Below are 19,651 nucleotides of genomic sequence, written 5' to 3'. Positions count from 1 at the left end.
CAGGCTCCGAAAACATGGCCCCTCGAGCCTCGCTGGGCTCGTAAATACCACTGCCCTCAAGAGCCTCACTGCGCTCTAAATAACAATGTGGGCCCTGAGCCTCTCATGGCTCTACACACGTTGGGGCGACCCACTGCCAACAGGGGTCGCCCTTGAAGCCCTCATGGCTTCCCTCTGACACAGAGCGCGAGCTCGCGCTACTGGGGGGGGGGGGGGGGCGGACACCGACAATGTGTTCCGGCGCCCCTCCCTTTCTCCTGCCCCACTCACCGGTCGGTCAGATGATCGCCGGTTCTCCTCCTCGGGGCTCTCCCTCCAGTCGGGGAGCCTCGCGGTGGAGGCAGGCACCGGCAATGTGCCTCGCGCCCCCTCAACTCGTCTCTGCAGGCCGCTCCTCTCGCTGCAGGGCTCCCTCCGCTCACGGGAGCCCTGCAGACCAGCCGCCATCACTCTTCCTCCTTCCCCGGGCCGGCCTCGACCAGCCAATCCCGTCGCGGGTCCGATGACTAGCCTCCTCTCTTCCTCCAATCACGGAACAACAAGGGCCATGACGCTGCGCCGCACGGGCCTATCCCGTCGCGGCATTGGTGAGGGGGCTCGGCTCTCTCAGCCAATGAAAGCGCAGCGGCTCCGATTTTCAGTGCTGCAGCCTCCGCTTTCGGCAACTTTTAGGGATATTCCTGGCCCCGGGCAGCGGCGATGAGGTGAGGGCACATGAGGGGTGGGCTCCCTCTCCAATTTAAATATACAGCGAGGTAGGCACTCGCTCGAACAGCGATCTGGGGGCCAATGCCGGGTGGGCTTCGGCTGTGAACAAACAGCGCTCCCAGGCGCTAGGTCAGAATTCCAGCGCTCCCAGCGCTAGGACAGACAGAAAGCGCTCCCAGCGCTATACGTGAAAATAGAGCGCTCCCAGCGCTACAAGCAGGATAAAGCGCTTCCCCAGTGCTAGGGCCACAGAAAAGGCCCATAAATCCAGCCAAGTCCTTCAGGGGTCCAGGACTTCAGGGGTCCAGGACATAAGGTGGAGCACAGCAGCTCCCAGAGAAGGAAAGTCCATCAGGAGTCCAGGGGCTGGGCAGGGCTCAAGGATTCCCCTGAGCCCCAGCAGCAGCATGCCCCTGGCACATTCAAGTTAGAAACAAGAACCTTTTGGAAGGGGACACAGCCCCTTCTTAAACAGAGAAAAGTCTTTGAAGTCTTTGTGTAGGCAGTGTGAGAACCAGCTAGAACTGGTTATAGGGAAGTCCTGTCAGTATCAGGGACAGAGGTGACAGTCGCCCAGCGAGGGGGGTGGAGCCAGCATTGTGGTCAGGCAGGCACAGCCCTTCACTATTAGGTGCTATCTCCTCCCACTTCCCTGGCAGCAGATGCTGCCTTTCATTCATGGGCTGACTCAGACAACCTCCTGGGCTCACCAGCCCCTGTCACCCTCAAACTAGACAGTCAATCCACAAGCAGGCCCAGGCACTCCTGGACCAGGCTCACCAGCCAATCACACGCCAGACACAAATTACACAAATATGCCAACTTCTAAAAGTGGCACTTCTAGACTAGACACAGTCATGCCGCATATACCATTTCGCAGCATTCACTCTCACGAGTTCGTACATATCAAACTCACCCCTGCACTCCCCACACATCAGGAACTACCATGTGCATACATATTCCCCATTCATTCCTATGGGAGGGCAGGTCACTCACCACACATACACAGAGAGCTCAAGCACTTTACACTGTACCACAGTGAAAAAGTGCGCAGAGGCCTAAAATCACCACCACCAGGTTCCAGAAACAGGCTAGGAAAAAGCAAAAAGTCTTGGGGTGAACCTGCCCAAAGGGCCGGATCCAACAGTATTTTATATATTTTAGGTATGTTATGGCTTAGAAACCATATCATGCTCTTACAGTACTATTTTATAATACTCTTCGTATTATATGCCTTGTACTTTATAACCAGTATTACGATTGTAGCAGTACATTTTTTATGCTTGTGAAAGAAGATTGTTTAATAAATACTTTTTATTGAAAACACCAGTCTCTCTTTTTCTCCTCACCTCTGGTGAAACGAAGCATGCACGATTGAGTAAAATAGCCATCTATTGTTTCCACGACTCTAGAGATTGATTTCTTATTCTTGGGAAACAAAATTGTCATGTTTATGCGGTTGTCAGAAACTAATCCCTTCTTGTGTATTCGAGAAAGTTTCCAGTGACCTCTGAGCTAGCTGGCACTCACAATTAAGTCTAATATATTCGATAGAGACCTAGTCGACCTAAGTCCTATGTCAAATCTATAGTATATGTTATTCCAATGCGCAGAGCCTATTGGGAATATAGGAACTGTACTACATGGCGTTTGGTAAGGCAATATTTTAACGCTAGATACTAGAGCCGGGGTCTCCAACCGGTCGATCGCGAGCTACCGGTAGCTCGCCGAGACCCTGTGAGTAGCTCGCACCGAGGGCTGCTCAATTTAGTAGCATATTAGCGTTATTTGGGCTATTCAGGCTGTTTTCAGTGTCCATTGCCCGCCCTCACTCAAAGCAGCTGCTCTGATTGGCTTGAGCGTAGCTGGGGTGGGGCGGGCCGAAGAGGATGACTCCCTGCTGCAGAGTCTTGTGACCGGGAGCGTTCTTGTGATGTTTACGTGCCTTTTCGGCACTGGCACTGCACTGTCCATTGTGCGGGTGCGGAGCTCAGGCAAGCACGGTAGGGCGGAGCATTGAGGAGCAGTTCGCAGGCCGGGACCCGCGCGTACAAACTTGCACCCGATTTGCTGCAGGTAAAATTTAGTTATACCAGAGTTTAGGACGCCCCCCCCCCCCTCACCCCCCGTAAAAGTAATGTAAGACTAAGAGTGTGCAATGACCCTGCATGGGACCGCTCTCGATTGCCACGTCTGCCCCGTTCCTCTCCTATGTGTGTTGTCATTGTGACTCTACGGCGCACCCCTGGTTTCTCCTTGCTGGTTTTCACATCAAAGTTCTGCTGGGAACCACGCATGCCTTTTTCCTCGTTGCACCGCGCTGTATATCTGCGCAGATCCCCCAAATTGTCCGAGTCATTTTTTACTACAGACTCGACGGTGCAAGTGTCTGAGGTTGGGGTGAAATATATTCCCAGTGAAACAGAAAAATGTGCTAAATGATTAAGTAAACTACAATACTTTTTCCCATATTCACGCCTCCTTTTCTCCCAGCTGTTAACCATGACCACATTTTTGCAAACACAAGCTTGGACTCGTCCTTTATGATAGCGAGCAATCATTATTAGTATCCCGAGATACTAGACTCGAGGAAACAATGCAGTGGTAATGTACAACAGGTTTGGGGCTCAGATTCCACTCCGTACTCCAGTTCTTATCCGATTATCATTAGGCCTCAATAATGAATATTGGAGCCATTGCCTGACCCGTTGAAGACCGCACCCCTAAAGTGCTCACCCCCACAATACCCTTTTGCAAAGCAGAAAATGGAGCTGCACAAGATCTCGCTTGGGTCCAATTGCTTACGATTGGTAATGAATAGTTCACAATAACGGATGGTGGGAGGGCAGGTGGGGTTAAGCAACAACAGAGGGATGCAAGTAAGTAGGAAGGGTGCGCAGGTGGATGACGGGTCGGCAATCAACAACACATGGAGGATGGTTGAGGCAAGCAACAGAGGGCGGGTGGGAACCAGCAACAACGGAGGGCAGGAGGGAGGGGGCAAGCAACACAGGCAACAGAAGGAGTGGGGGAGGGAGTAGCAACACAGGAGTCAGCGTAAGGATGGGGGCAGATTTGGGGAGGGAGACTGCCAGCAGAAGGGGGGTCACTGATACAATTGTAAAGGCAAAGAAGAAGCTACCTAGTCCTCCATAAAAATGAGCAGTGGAATGACACACGTAATGTGTCCATGATCTGGAGGAGTGGGTGTGAGGTACAAAAACTGTAAGGGGAAGGAAGACTACAGTGATTGACCAATACCAAGCAAACAAATGAGCGTGGCAGTGAAGCCAACCAATGGTAAGGAGATGTCTAAGAAAGCCCACTAGTAGAAAACAAAAGGTCTTCAAGTCCCAGAGTAGGCATTGTCTAGGTGTGAGTACTAAATACTGAATCAAAAGTGCATTCGTAAAATAAGATTTTGGCCCACCAGCCTTGGCATAGAACCGTGCTTCTTGGTAGGTGGATGTTCATATCACTGACTATTTTGCCCTGGGAGGGGTAGCATGGTGGGGGGTTCTTGCTGAGTAACATTGAGTTGTGCAGGACTTCCTTCACCATGCAGCCCTCTCGCTGCCAGGTGAAGTGCAGCCTTCTACAATCAGTGAATGTCAGTTGACAGGTAACCAGAGTTCCACTCCACATTGGCAAAGGCCACACTGATTCCAGAGTCCAGACAGAGACTCCAACCCTGACACCCCCCCCCCCCCCCAGAAACTGTTCAGTACAGGGCCATCAAGCCACCTAAGGCTGCACCTGCTCTACCTCCACAAACAGCTCGCAGTCCTTTGCTTCGTCACCACTTTGCACTTACTGACCACTGTGCGCTCTTCAGGGACACAGGCAGCTCTGGCTTCCCAGCTCTGGCCTCTCCACAGTGAGGCCATGACTGCTCCATGGTGTCGTGTGGCCACTCGGGGTGTTATATATTGTTTTTATAGGGATGTTTGTGGGACGATTTTATTGGTTGATGGTCTGTGCCAATGCTTGTCTGTGGATTTCCGGCATCTAGTGTGCCGATTTTATTGCCTGGTGGGCTTTTTTGTGTTGTTAATTTTTCAGATAGTACCAACATTGCCTGCTGCAAGCACAAATAGCCTACTGAAGTCTTCCATACCTTGAAAAACACCTCCTACATACAACATGTCTAAGTTTAAAAACTTAGTTTGCCAATGTGGGCCACTTTTTTCAGCTATTTGATTTGCCTGCCCTATATTAACAAAATAACATAACTACATAACTGAACAGGTCTATTTGTAAAGCGCACGATTACCCGAAGGTGTCCTGGCGCTGAATAACAGATGTTTATTGTTACCCAACTCAATGGTACTAATTTTATTGACCTCAAATGGATGAAAGGCTGAGTGGACCTGCTGGGATTTAAACCTGTGACCATGAGGTCGGACACAGTCCCCTGCAGTGGCTGCTTTAGTGCAGTGAGCCAACAGACCCGGCTTATGGGGCAAATAATTCTAAGTTGGTGCCAGGGCCTCTTTCCGGTCCCAGTCCGAGAAGCATTTGCCTCCGCTTGCACAGCTTGTGCTTTTGTTGTTTCATTGTTGTGGCTTGTGCTTTAGTTGTTTGTCTCACTGTTGTGGCAATCAATGCCCTGCATTTAAATTTCAACATAATATGATGCATTCCTATTCTTACCCTGCACTGGCACACAAACTGCTGCCCCCTAGTGCCAACACAGGCACCCCTGTGCCATGGTGCAAGGGTGCCTGTGTTGCACACAGATTTCTTTTTACACAGGAAAGGGCACCCATGCTCCACTCATGGAACACCTCGCTGGGGTAGAGTAATGCAGCACATCGATTTACGATGCCTTGCCTCCATATCTATGAGGCCATTAAAGGCCACAATTTGTGTGGCCTCATATATGTTTTACAGTGCACCTTCAACTTATGCATTTCAAGGTGCTGTCATGCAAAGTCTTTTCTTTCAGTGTTATTGTGTTCAAACCACAGTATGGGGCCCGTGGGCTCTGTAGAAATAGGCTTAACGCCAATGAAACTGGGCGGGGGAGGTCACCGGAAAAATGCGCGAGTTGCTTGGGGTTTAGTAGCTCACGACTATTTTCACTGACCAGAAGTAGCTCCCACTACACAAAAGGTTGGAGACCCCTGTACTAGAGTAACTCAGTCGTGCTTTTCACACAGACCTTTTTCCGGTGAAATACTCCAATTGATGTCTGGAGTGGGTAAAAGGATAATATCCGCCAAAACTGAGTAGGACGAAAAATCCTATGTATTAGTTTTTGGTTTGTTCAACGTTGAAGGATAAAGTGTTCCAAAATATTGTGCACCTAATCTTTGCTTCCTTAGAACTTGTTCTGCAACAAAATGTCAACTAGTGAAAAGAATTAGCTAGAGCTGCAGCTCAAGCAGTTTTAGATGACAGAAATCTCCTACAGAATGACCCGGATGTTATAATCATACCGGTAAATGTAAGAAAAACTATAACTTACAAACTCATAAATAATGGAGTATCATCAAGAGGTGGTAAGGTAATCTTTGTTATAGAGGCACATGAATATCGGCAGACATAAGTATTCTATTCATGGATTCACTTTCCTCCAGCAGATGGAGGAACACACGAGTTCCACTACTGCCCTAAATCTTGGTATGAAATTACTGAAAGATTTCAAACAGGTCTCGGCTATATTATTAGCCAACATTAAAGGTGAAGCAGCATCTGTGGCAATCCGCCAAAAACTAAAAGAAACCGATATTACCGACCAACCATATGAGCTTGCCAGAATTATGGAAAAATCCTATGAAGAACTAGGTAGAGATAGTCTGGGTGGGAAACCACTAAAACCCCAACTAACAGAAAATCCTGAAAAAGTTTTTATTAAAAATAATCTCACTACTCCAAAATAGAAGTGGGAAAACACTAAACAGACACTTCATATAGAGAAGCGTTCTCAATCCAGAGGAAGATCTCCCCAAAGAGGAGGTAGGTCTCCCCAACGGGAGCCCTCTGAAAAAAGATATAACCTTAGAAATAGGGATAATTTAAGAAAACCGATATCAAGATACTGATACACGTTCCTCTTGTACCTTTCAGACTTCCTTGCAGAAATCCAAAAGGAGAGGACGATCAGAACAAAAAGAAGAACGTGTGAAGTCCGCACGTTCCAAAAAATAAGAAAACTCAATTCACCAAGGAGAAGGTAGCAAGCATAAAAATCAGAAATGCAGAGGATCCTGAGGACACAACTCAAGAACTGGGAGTGGGCCTAGACAATCTAGACAGCGCAGCAGAAGTAACCATATATCTCACAAGATCCTGAAGGATCATCTGGATACAGTGGACTTGATTGAATTCATTCAAGTTGAAACTGCCGACACCAGGGTTAGTGTACCCCACAAGTTATATGAGAACACTCCGGGTGGAGGGGGACATACCTAGAAAAAGAAACGCACTCTTTTTGGAGAAGCTATCAAAGGGTTATGGCATTCTTCTAGCTGAACAAGACTGGCCACCTGAATTTGTCAGGGAGTGCCCGCATGGCGAAGAGATAATTATGCCAGCCTTCTCAAATCACATTCCAATTCATAAAAAAATACACATATGCCAGAAAATGGGCAGTAGCTCAGGCTCCAGCATTATATAAAAATCACGTAGAATGAGATGAGGATTCTCCTCACCATAAAATCCAGTTGAAAAATCAGCCTAATGCACAAAGGCAGTATCCAGTTAAGCAAGAAGCTAAAAATAGGTCAGGAAAATTTTAAAACAACTTGAATAACAAGGGGCGATTGAAACATGCACCTCGTCAATGAACAATCCTTTGTTTCCTGTCTCCAAACCAGACAATTTATATTGGCTAGTTTTGAATTACAGACATTTAAAGTCCTGTTGCAAAACATTTGCAGTACAAAATGCACACAGTGCAGCATTGATGAATAACATCGTACGGAAAAAATATAAAACCACATTAGATATTTCAATTTTTTTTTCTGTCAAAACATTGCACCTGAAAGCAGGCATTTGACCACTTTCTCAATAATGGGGATACAGCGACAATTTTGCCGTCTCCCCCAAGGATTCAAGAATAGTCCAGGGTTATTTTCAGCCAGGGTAACAGAGTTACTACAAATGTATGATGATGAGGCATTAGCTTATGTCGATGACATCTATCTTACAGACGATGATTTAGACGTGCACTTGAAAAGAGTGAACACCATAATACTTGGGTTCTCATCTGAAGGGTATAAATTCAATTTTAAGAAATCACGAATTGCCCACCTCAATGTCCTATTCTTAGGCTACGAGTTATCAAGTGAAGGCAAAAGCCTGGCAGCCAACTTCCTAGAGAAATGTGCGCTGCTCCAACCTCCAAAAACGCTGAAAACTTAGTCAATTCTAGGTTTCCTGAATTTTGGAAGAACTTATGCTCTGAATTACGCAGAAAGGGTTAAACCTCTCTACGAACTAATCAAACCTGATTTCAAACCAACAAATTGGACTCAAAACCATACAGAAATTTTGCGTTCAGTACAAACAGACATGTTAGCAAAAACACAGTTAGAAACACGCGACAATGTGCGTAACCTTGTGATCTGAATCATCCCAGGAAGATGTGGATTCACATACCTGACCTTTAATGAAGGTGAAAAGGTACCAATAGCATACAAATCACACTTGTACACACAAGCGGAAATAAAATTCACTTCTACAGAAAGAAATCTGACAGCGGTTCAAACTGCAGTAGCAAAAGAGAGCTCTCGTGCAGGGTAAACGCATAATGATCGTTACACCTGTACCTGCCTTAGAGGCAGTGACGAAAGCGAGCATTCCAAATGCTAAGGCTTTACATCTGAGATGGATACAATGGGTTAATTCTCTTGCTGCAACAGACGTTGAATACGTCTTTGACCCCTACTTGAAGACACGAGAATTCCTACAATACTAACACAAATGTCCTCTGCCGACTTGAGATTCTGCCTCTAGAACATTACGGATGTATAATTTATACAGACGGATCTACACAGCCCGCAATTGGGGGTAAACAAGCCTATAGTGCTGTGTGCATGTTTGTTAAAGGTTGCTGGCACAAAGGTAAATTTAGACCTATGGTCACTAAAACTCAATCACTCGGGGACTGTACAGCTCAGCCAGCTGAACTACAGGCTTTCAAGATGACGCTTGAAAATACCGATCGCGAATTCCCCACACTGATAGTGTGCGATTCACATTACTGCGTCCAGTCTTACAATGAATATCTGCAGAACTGGGTCCAAAACGGTTTCAAAGACGCAAAAGGTGGCACAATTAAGCATAAAATGCTTTGGGAACAAGTAGTTCTTTTGCAAAAAGAACTACAAAAGACTCACGTGATTCATACACTGAGTCATCAGCGTGATGGCGTTCACGTTGCAGAGAATTCATTGGCTGATGAAGCCGCGAAGGCAGCTGTACAAACGGCCTCCGTAGCTACAATCACTCGGTCAAAAACAAAAAAAAACAGCGAAATAATGCAAGCTGTCACTGAAAGACAGTGGTAAGACACTCCCAAAAGGCTTTCCAATAAGGTACTTCTATATAACTGATGTGAATAATGTTCCTCGAATCCCTGGAGTGGGGGATAGGGCAATTCCAAACATGGAACATAGGTTACGACTAATCTTAGCAGCACATGAAGGGATCGCCTCTGCACACGCAGGAGTTTCCGCCACAGTATCATTATTAAAACAGAGCTAGTGGTGGCAACGCATGAGGAAACAAACTAGAAACTATGTTCTAGAATGTATCTGCCAAAAAATGAAAGTTTCTACAGTGAAATGACCTGCGCAGACGCCTCTTCAAATTTCAGATAAACCATTTGCGTGTGTTTACCTGGACCACTGTGGTCCCTTACAAAGGGATGGTAACTATAAATATATCATGGTCGCAGTGGATTCCTGCACAAGATTTTTTTGGATGTGGCCCCAGCGCTCGGCTGACAGCAGAACTGTTATAAAGGATTTGCGAGTCTTTATCGGCACATACGCATTCGGCATGCTACATTCTGACCAGGGTCCTGCGTTTAGCTCTCGAGCTTACAAAGAGGCCATGGCTAGCCTGGACGTTGCATTGCGGTATTCTAGTCTCTTCCATCCTGAGGGTAATGCGGTAGTGGAAAGAAAAAAAGTGACATAAAGCAATCCATAACAGCTATGGTATTAGGTTCGGGTGATGGGTGGGTCAAACATCTAATAAGTGTCCAACGTAATCTTAACAATCTGCCAAGAAATTCTCTGGGTGGAATCACTCCATATGAATTACTGTTTGGTACTAGAATGATAATCGAAGACCTCGATTGTCAAACTTCAGTGGTGGAACAAAAACCCTTTGATGTCAAAGATCGTTTGGCTGTTTTACAGGACTTAAATGAAACAAGAAGAAGTCTGAGTAACATGATACATAAGCCAACGACCACTGAAGAAGAACCACCTGTCCCAGCAAGACCTGTCTGGATTCCAAAGATTGGGGATCTAGTCAGGGAAAAGATCGCAGTAAAGAAGGAATTTGGGCATTCTTTCAGAAAAGCAGTACCTGTCCTAGCAATCCATGGAACAAGATCAGTATTACTACCGCCCCTTGCTGGTAAAAGGGAGAACGGAGTTGTGTCCATCGACCTGGTCAAACCACATCATGTGGCCGATAATAATTAAAAGGCCCAATGGACTCCCAAGATATAGCAGACGACTAAATCTTGCTACAATCCAAGAGGTTCAAACTGAAAGACTTATCACCCTTGATAAACCTGCAGTATGAAAAGAAGGACTATGCAACAAAGCAATGGAACTTGTGCCTCTGGATACCCAAAAAACAGTTCGTCAAGAATCACCTGTATACAATGATGTATCATCTGACTATACAAATATGACAAAGGAAGAAGCAGCTCCAAAGATTCATAACAATCCTGATGCAAGTCCAACAATTGACAGAACTGCCTCTGGCTACTTCATCAACTTTGATACATTTTCTGAGGATCCCAGTGAAGCAAATAAAACGTTCAAAGAAAAAAAACAGAACTCTTTCATCAGCTTGAAAAAACATATCTGTTTTCACCATGGATTGAATTTTGGATTGTGTTAGGCGTACTTTTCCTCCTGCTCTGGCTCATACTGGTGTTAAGTTTGGGAAGGATGATAGATGGAAAATATAGTACAATGGACACAGCAAGTAAGAAAATCAACTTGCTCCTGAAACCTCACAAATCATCTCATTGTGAACGAAGAGACCTGTCATCAGTGAACATCACAGCCGTTCTTATACCTGGTGGTATAGCATGGGACAGAACTGATTATGATATCTATGGGCCGGGGGAAATGCTGAAGATTCCACACCAGTTCAAGGTTTCTTTGAGAGACTTTGTATCACCCAGTACATTTTCTGATGATTGGGACTTTGAAACTGTTAATAATATGATGACAGACTTAGAAATGTCGGCTAAGTTTACAGAACATGAAAACTTAGGAGGTTCATCAGATTATGAACAAATGTATTGTTTTAATCATTATGGTCACCATTATTTGCATAAATCTGTAAACCCTAGAAATGTTTTTACTTATAATCAATGGGAACATTTTCCAACGCCACCAAAGGGTAGCTCAAAAACATTTTATGAAAAGTTTCCGTATTTTTCAGGGTTTAATGTTACAAATCCAGAAACGTTTTATTTCAAACTTATGAATAAGACAGGAATGAAAACAATGTTGACCAATACAAGACATTTATTCTGCAAACTTTTATGTTCAGCGGTCTAAATTAGGTTTTGACTTTTGGAAAGACAACATTGAAACAAAAAATGTTTGGGGCACAAAAGACTGGCAGGTGCAAGGTTTAAAAGCCCTGTTGAGAGCCTGCACTATACCAAAACAAATAATGTTTTTAAATGACACTCTTCAACAAACTTCTTGTCTTGGCCTGGCTAAGATAAAAGATTTAAACAAACCCTCCATTCCGAGGCCCGCACCTGACAGTAATAACACTGCGGGTGAGGAAGCAGACATAAAACACATTTTTCAACACAACAGAACTAATCCCGATTGGAAAAAATGGTTACTCTGGCCCATAGACACTAATAACTGTCAAGATAGATTCCTGAACAAAACACAAGGGTTCACAGTGAATAGGCCAGATCCAAAATATTACCAGAGACAACATCCAGGGATAGAAACTACTTACAGTGTAGGAAAACTATGCCTTGAGTAGCTCCAGAAATCTACACTTCCAGAAATCAAACAACACTTATCTTTGCTTTATGAAGGCAATGATATGCGAGATGTCTTAATGGGGCCTCGCAAACCACGTCAAAAACGTTTCATATACGCCAGTATATACGCTGCTTACAATGAGGCATGGAAAATAACACAAATAGAAACTGCAGAAAAAATATGAGAAATTGATCGTATTCATTTAGAGAAAAGCCTTTCTGTAGTGGACAAAGGGTTAATGACTCTGTCCTCCAGAATTTACTCTCTGGATAGCATTGTATCATCTGCCATTGACATAATAGAGCAGGACTTGCTAATGTTACAACATGGCCAGTCCCAATTAAGTTCCATAATGTTATGTTATGTTATGTTAAATGCTGTTTTATACCGCACTCAATTACTACCGGAGTATCCTGGCGCAAATAGACCCTGGGGAACCCGTCCTGGCTTTCCCTGTGAGATGGTCCCTACTGGGTATGTCCAAGGTGAAACCAGGCATCCCCGGCGTATGTGGGGGGCCGTTGTGGAGAGGAGGCAAGCTAATGCCCAGAGTTGCCGAGTGTGATCCCTGGTTGAAGTAGGCACCGAGGTGAGAATTACAGAGTCCGCTGACCCTGGTCCACGACCCTGCCGCGTCGGGAATTGAACCCTGGTCCCGGGCCGTCCTCTGCTCACGGGTCTGCTGCCTCTAACCAGTGAGCCACACCACTCCACTGCAGCTAGGCTGGACGTTACAAAATCTCAGTTCAGGCTACATGCCATGGCGTCTAATCAACACCACGTCATTATTTACTGTATTTAACCTTACAGATAAACAAATCTCTTTGGTACAAAGAGGAACAGACTATACAGTGCGGGGTATTGAAAAACTGGAAAGATTACCATTGACAGTTTCTGAGAAGCTCGTCATTGAATGAATAATACATGGCACCATCACGATACCAGTGACGATTTTTCAATTTCAGTATTGTCTACAGCATATACCAGCAGGCCTGTATGAAAGGTTGGGTAAAGAATATTTTAAGTCGACCTGGACTTTACCTTACACACACAAATGTTGGAATGGGGGAAAGGAAGTATTCCTTAGTGGTAAAAATTGTAAGAACTCACTAAGTGGTACACTTTTGTGCCAAGGTATTAATTTACACAGAGCCTGCGAAGGTTCTGCAAATAACCTTTCTTGCCACCTGCACGGTTCGCCCTCCACAGTGATAGAACCAATTTTCAGGCAGCTATCCAATGGCAGCTACGTTATGCTCAATGACCACAGCTGTTGTGGCATGTTGCCAGGAAAAGCGTATCTAGTTAGTGTATCATCCAGGGTCACTTGTTGTATGCAAGTATTGTATCCTAGAAGAAAGTCAGACAGGGAGACGGCGTTATGGCCTTCACTGAATATCTCTTCTATACAAATTGATACTTTAAGCAGAATAAAAGCCAATCTTTTACAAAAAACTGTGCCACTGACCTCGTCTAGAGAACCGTATGATGTGCAAATTGCAAGGACTTCTTCAGAGATACATGCATTATTATCAACAAACTGCCCAGTACATTTCGCAGAAATGTTAGGTCAAATCTAAAACATGTCTGATACCAGTGGCATCGCACATGTGTTTAAGACAATTTTTCCGGGACTGTTAACACCATTTGAAGCAGTCCTCGGCATTTTTCCAAATTTCGTGCACTCTGCGTTCGGCGGCCTGCCTCTCATCTTGGGACTAGTAGCAGGAATTCTATTTTTATTCCTTCTGCTCCGATATGGCAAGTCCAGTCACCATCAATACCCAGACTACCTTGGAACAATCCCTCCTTGCCATGAGGTATTGTGAGAGAATTACACAGATTTTTGGCTTGGCTCGTTTAAGGGATCTGAACTCAACTTGGTTTCTTTCGTTCAGACCAATCTGGAAATATTGCATCTTACCTGTTCTACGATGCCTGCTTTGCAGAGAGGAATGCGTGTTTGACATTTGTCTTACACTTCCATCAGTCCTGCCATCGGATGTTGACGCTTTGCTAGGTCTGGTAACGACTCATGCATCGTGTTGCCCCCAAAGGCTGCCCATTCTGATGACGGCATTCATTAAGGTCTCACCGGAAAGTCTAACTGAGGGTAAGATACGTGACACTACAGCACACAGGTACCACCTACTGCGGACATTGCTAATGCATCAAACGCTGACGGCGATGATCCTCATCTATGCACATTTGATCTGCTAACTGAAGTAGCTCCACTTTCGCCTACTATGGTAGACTGTTTCTTTGCCAGCCTAGACGATCTGATGTTTTCTCCTGACACCGAGAATAACTTTTGATTCATGCACACAGCGTTCCCTGCATTCAGAAATTCGGCCTTCGTTTTTTTCCCAAAACAAACTATCTAACAATTTGAACTTTTTCCAAAATAGAACTTGTTGGCACAGAGTAATCTGCTGAAAGTAGAACTATTCTTAAAGAACAAGATTTCTTCTGAAAACTTCCTAATAACAATATTTGGCCTTTCTTTCTTTACCTTAAGAGACATTTCATGAATATAATTTAGTATTTTATAAAGGTTAGAATATATGCTCCCATAATATGCTTTATATCTGTTGAGACTTGTTTTTTCATACAGTTTATACTCATTTCATGCGTACAAAGCTTTTCAAATGCAATTTGTATTTTGGGTGGGAATGTAAACACTAGCCATAGCCATAGATATGTTCAGTGCTTATACATTTCGTTTTATTGAACGTAATATCGTGGGGAGGGTGTTATATACGAATCTAGGACCCTAGTGTAATTTTTCCGATTCATGCCCATATATAGGTATAAATCACACGATCCTTATATAGGCATAGAAATCATACCCATATTTAGACTGAGCCTATGCAGCCCAAATACGGCATGGCTACTTCCACTAAGTTCCGAGAATCCACAACGATTTCTTAGAAAAACCCGACTTCAGCAGCTAGGGACTTCCCATTGCCTGAATACTAATTTATCTAGGAAATCATGGAGTTTTCAAAGAACGGAGTCTTTGATGACGTTAGAATGTCCAATCATACGTCAAACTCGGCACCTTCAAGGTATAAATATGCCTACATTTGCCCAGACAGACACACAGTGGTTTGGAGCAGTTTGACTATCTACTTGCCCGACGCGCCCTGCAGCAACAAGTGCCGAAGGAAGCCGACCCTCCAGCTGACGCATTGAGAGACGCTGTCTTTTCTCCTAACAAGAAATCCAGCTCCAGTGTTTCCAGGCTACCCTTGCGGGTTGCTGGGAAATCGAGTCCTGAGACAGAGATACAAGACCTCCTTCATTCTAAAACCAAGGTACTGAGCTGATTAGACCCTTAGAGAATTCTTGGAACAGATTATTGACAAAAGAATACTAGACTTAAGCTACACCTCACTTACTTTTTCCCTTGTACTAGACTTAGGTTAGGTACACTGGGGTAGGCGTATTTTAGAAGCACCAGTTGAGTTCCTTTTAGTCATTATTTTATCACTGTATGTATTTTATCTATTTTAGGTATTTTATGGCTTAGAAACCATATCATGCTCTTACGGTACTATTTTATAACACTCTTCGTATTATATGCCTTGTACTTTATAACCAGTATTACGATTGTAGCAGTACATTTCTTATGCTTGAGAAAGAAGACTGTTCAATAAATACTTTTTAGTGAAAACGCCTGTCTCTCTATTTTCTCAGCACCTCTGGTGAAACGAAGCATGCACGATTGACTGAGTAAAATAGCCATCTATTGTTTCCACAACTCTAGAGATTGATTTCTGATTCTTGGGAAACAAAGTTGTCATGTTTATGCGGTTGTCAGAAACGAATCCCTTCTTGTGTATTCGAGAAAGTTTCTTGTAACCGCTGAGCTAGCTGGCACTCACTATTAAGTCTAATATATTCGATAGAGACCTAGTCGAACTAAGTCTTACGTCAAATCTATAGTATGGTATTCCAATGCGCAGAGCCTATTGGGAATTTCGGAACTACACTACAAGCCGTTCATCCTCCAGGGGGCGATGTACTCTGTGCCGTTTGTCAATAGAACACAGGCCTGCGAAGTGGTGCAATCCCCGCTTCTCCCGTCTCCAGTGAGAAATGTAACGTGGGCGCCGGGTAAACTCCCAGACACGTGCTGACTTTTAGCTGTGATCTCACTCGCTTGTGCAGCTTGTGTTTATGCTCCATACACACAGGGGTGTGTCAGTTGTGCGGCAGGTGCAGCAGCACCGGGGATCGGAGGTGCCCCCTGCGACCTGATTATTGCTGTATGTTACTACACAACCAGTTGTAGGGAGGGAGGGGGCGTGGTTCCTTGCTGCGTCGCTGCATTGCTTGTCTGAAGGGGGGGCATCAATGTTAAAATACTCTGGCCCGGCGCGTAGCTTGTTAAATCATGCATAGAGCTGCAGGCTCGGTTTCACTAAATGGAAATGCTTTATTTTATTTAGACATATTCTAAGTACTAAAGGCAGCGCCAGTAAACTCTGCCCCAACGCACAGCGACCGGAAACCTGCAAAGGGAGCTCCGAGAGAAACAGGAATGCATGAGCTCTTTCTAGGGACCAGGGATAACTGCACTGGGGCCCTCTTGCAAGGACTATTTGGGGGCCCTGAGGTGTCTCCATACTTGGTTCTCCCACTGTTACGTCTTCTGCCTGGGTTCCAGGGGCGTAGCTAGCAATGGTGCAGCAGGTGCAGTGGCACCGAGGCCCAGGACTGTTCAGGGCCGCCTGTGCACTGATTAGAAATGCTTTTGCTACTCATCTTGGGAATAGCGAACAAGGGCTCATTTCAAATGTTTGAATTGGGGGGCATGGCACCCTTGTTTCACCACAGGTTGACTCAGGCTTCCCGGTGTCCTGGCGTTTCTGGTCAGGGCACTGACCTTCCTCCTGGCGACACTGACACTTCAAGAGGGTGCTATAGTGTACCTACTCTTGCACAGTTAGAGATACTTGTGCAAGACGCACACTACACTCCCTCTCTGGCACACCATCCTGCCACAGACTACACAGCCAGAGCCGTGAGGAAACGCGTGGCACGCCTTCCACATAGATTTACTGGAGTGAGCCACCCGGCTCCTACATGCACGTACTGTGTCACATGTATGTTGGCGGCCAGCGGTATTAAACAAGCTTGAAAATTGAGAAGACACAAAGTAAAATCCGGTGCCTTATGAAAACAACCAACAGGTTATAGTTTTCTACAGGTAACTAGGCCTGGGTGAAATGTCAATTACTCTGGATGAATTTGTGTAATACCAAGAATTTCACGTCATGGGTATTGCACAAAGTTTTAGAAATTATGCCATTAGGCCATGTCACGTAATAACACCCCTTTCTTGGAAAAATTATATGTAGCATGGGAGTGGAGAAGTAACGCAAAGGAACTAGAATGCAAGCAGGTGTGGTTGACAGTAATTTTGGCAGTATTTTTTAGCGTGAAAAGCATCATTGCGTCCTAAATTGACACGAGGATGCATTTCCCACTAAAATTCAGAATTTCACATAATTAAGCATTATGTATTCAATTTCACGCAATTCTCCCAAAATTTCACATAAGTGCATGAAAGCAAATTACTTACAATTCACACACTACAGATTACTTGCCTGCAGTTACCTTAATGGTACGTACTTGCATGCGAATTTCCCTTATCAAAGAACTTAAGTGTATTCCTGGATACACTAGTTTCATACTTTCATGCAGGACTACAGCATTATTGTTGAACAGTCGTCTCAGCTTGTGCCTCCTTCAAGTTCAAGTTCAGGAATTTGTATAGCGCACTACTCACCCAGAGGGTCTCAAGGCGCTTGAGGGAGGGTGGGTGCATTACTTATCGAATAGCCAGGTTTTTAGCTGCTTTCTGAAGTAGAGGTGGTTCTGTGTAAGGCGGAGGTGAGTGGGGAGAGAATTCCAGGTTTTGGCCGCTTTCATCCCCTTTGGTATCGCCACTGATGTCAGGGCCACGTTGCTCTGGAAGGGTTCATGGAACGGTACTGAAATGAGAAACCTAACCTACAAGCTGCCTGAATACATCACCCCGTCCGCACGGCACCCCAGGCATACAACAGTGTCATTGGCCTGTGTTCACAGCCCGGGATCTTGAAGACACTTCCACAGGTCTCTCCAGCCATAAAATACAATCAAGAGCGCCCAGAGGAGGCGAGACGACAGAGCGAGCAGGAGGCCCAGGCTGTGCTGTCTGAATCGCGATACACCGAAGCTTGAGATGACAGAGACAGGCAGGGGAAACCTTCAAATTACTCAATGCCCACAAGGCACAACGGGGCACAAACAGGTTTTCAGAGGCACAGCAGAACTGACTAAGACAGGCTGAATTCCAGGGTGCGGCGCTAAATGTTGATAGATAAAGGCACAAGTACCGCTACTGATCGGGGGGAAGGGAAAGTGAAAGTAATGCTGCTGGAGGCTTGCGAGGACTTGCCTTGGAAGCAGGACAGATGTGCACAGCGCGTGGCTGTGCGTGCACCTGCTCAAATCGCCGAAAGCTCTGCGCGTGCCCATCTCCTGTCCCACTTCCGAGGCAAGTCAGCATCGTTCGCCATCTCAACCTAATAATGCGCGATAGTCCCGCTCCGTCATTTTAAAGTGGCGCATGCCTAAATAAGATAATGTGCAGATCACAATAAATCAGCAAAACAACAGAGAATACACTTAACGAGGATGATTTCCGGTGATGGTGGCTCTTATGGGGTCTTACAGGATGTGATGTGTTACATGTGCATCATGAGAAATTAAGTTTATTTGCATAATGCAAAGTTTTCATTGGCTGCTGTGAGTGGCAATAAATGAAAGAGAAAACATAATACGAAGAAGCCTCCGGTCCTGTAACAGGATTGGCCATGGATTGCCGGTACAAGTCAGACTATATTACTTACTGACTGTATACAGATGTTGTGCTTTTGGCCTGATGATTTACACTATTGTTTACGGTCTCATCTGCCTCAGTACTGTCAGATGAGCACCTGTTTAATAGAAAGTTTTCAAAATAAAAAATGTGTATTATTAGCAAAACGGTATAACAAGAAATCAAAGATATTGCCTGAGAAAGAGAAATTATGTAGGAAAAGGCGGGTTAATCACCGATTTCCCTATCCAATTTCCACTTGTATACAGTGGACTGACAATGTGCAGATGAAAGTAAATGTTTTTCTAACTGCGCTTCTATCATAGGCAGGTAAACTCACATTTTTTTGGCCACATCGGTCTCTCGGAACTGTTCCTTTACCATGATTCTGCCGGTGGGGGCCGCAGGATGAACACGAACCCACAATCATAGATGTATGATCCTGAACACGAACCCACAATCATAGATGTAAGAAACTACAGTCCACGAGTATGTGTGTTAAGCCCGAGGAACAGTGAACCTGACCGCATACGCATGCGTGACTATGTCACTGTTTACGACAAGCAACGAGGCTTGATCCTACCATTAGTAAACGCAAAAGAGATGATAGAGACTAGTAAGAAACTGTCCAGACCGCCGCGAGTGCGTGGGATTAAAAGAAAGACTATATAATCTGTCAGTAGCAAGGCGAAAAAGACCTTTATTAAATAAACCTTAATAAAATGGATATAATCTCTGCTATACATTTATTTTTCAAGCAAAGAGGGTTTGAGTGGTATTTCATTTTTTCTTGGTTAGCATTCTAGTCTTTATTAGAACTCTTCGAGGAGCTGCTAATTACTGTAAACCATTTCTA

The 19,651-nt window shown here is 44.9% G+C and overlaps 1 protein-coding gene across 3 annotated transcripts in view; it reads right to left on the bottom strand.

Moving 5' to 3' along the window:
- The window catches only part of POLR3A (RNA polymerase III subunit A), a 319,330-nt gene extending 299,945 nt beyond the window's left edge, over window positions 1-19,385 (bottom strand). The window contains exon 1 of one of the 3 annotated variants that reach the window (XM_086922444.1): window positions 19,136-19,385. In XM_086922444.1, coding sequence (XP_086778570.1) covers window positions 19,136-19,179 — 44 coding nt within the window. In that variant the 5' untranslated portion in view covers window positions 19,180-19,385. The remainder of the gene's footprint in view (window positions 1-19,135) is intronic. The other 2 variants (XM_086922446.1, XM_086922445.1) reach the window with 2 other exon arrangements.
- Window positions 19,386-19,651: the final 266 nt, after the last annotated feature.

This window comes from Lissotriton vulgaris, chromosome 5 (assembly GCF_964263255.1).
Source record: "Lissotriton vulgaris chromosome 5, aLisVul1.2, whole genome shotgun sequence".
NCBI classification, from domain to species: domain Eukaryota; kingdom Metazoa; phylum Chordata; class Amphibia; order Caudata; family Salamandridae; genus Lissotriton; species Lissotriton vulgaris.
This window is presented reverse-complemented; position numbering and strand designations above follow the sequence as displayed.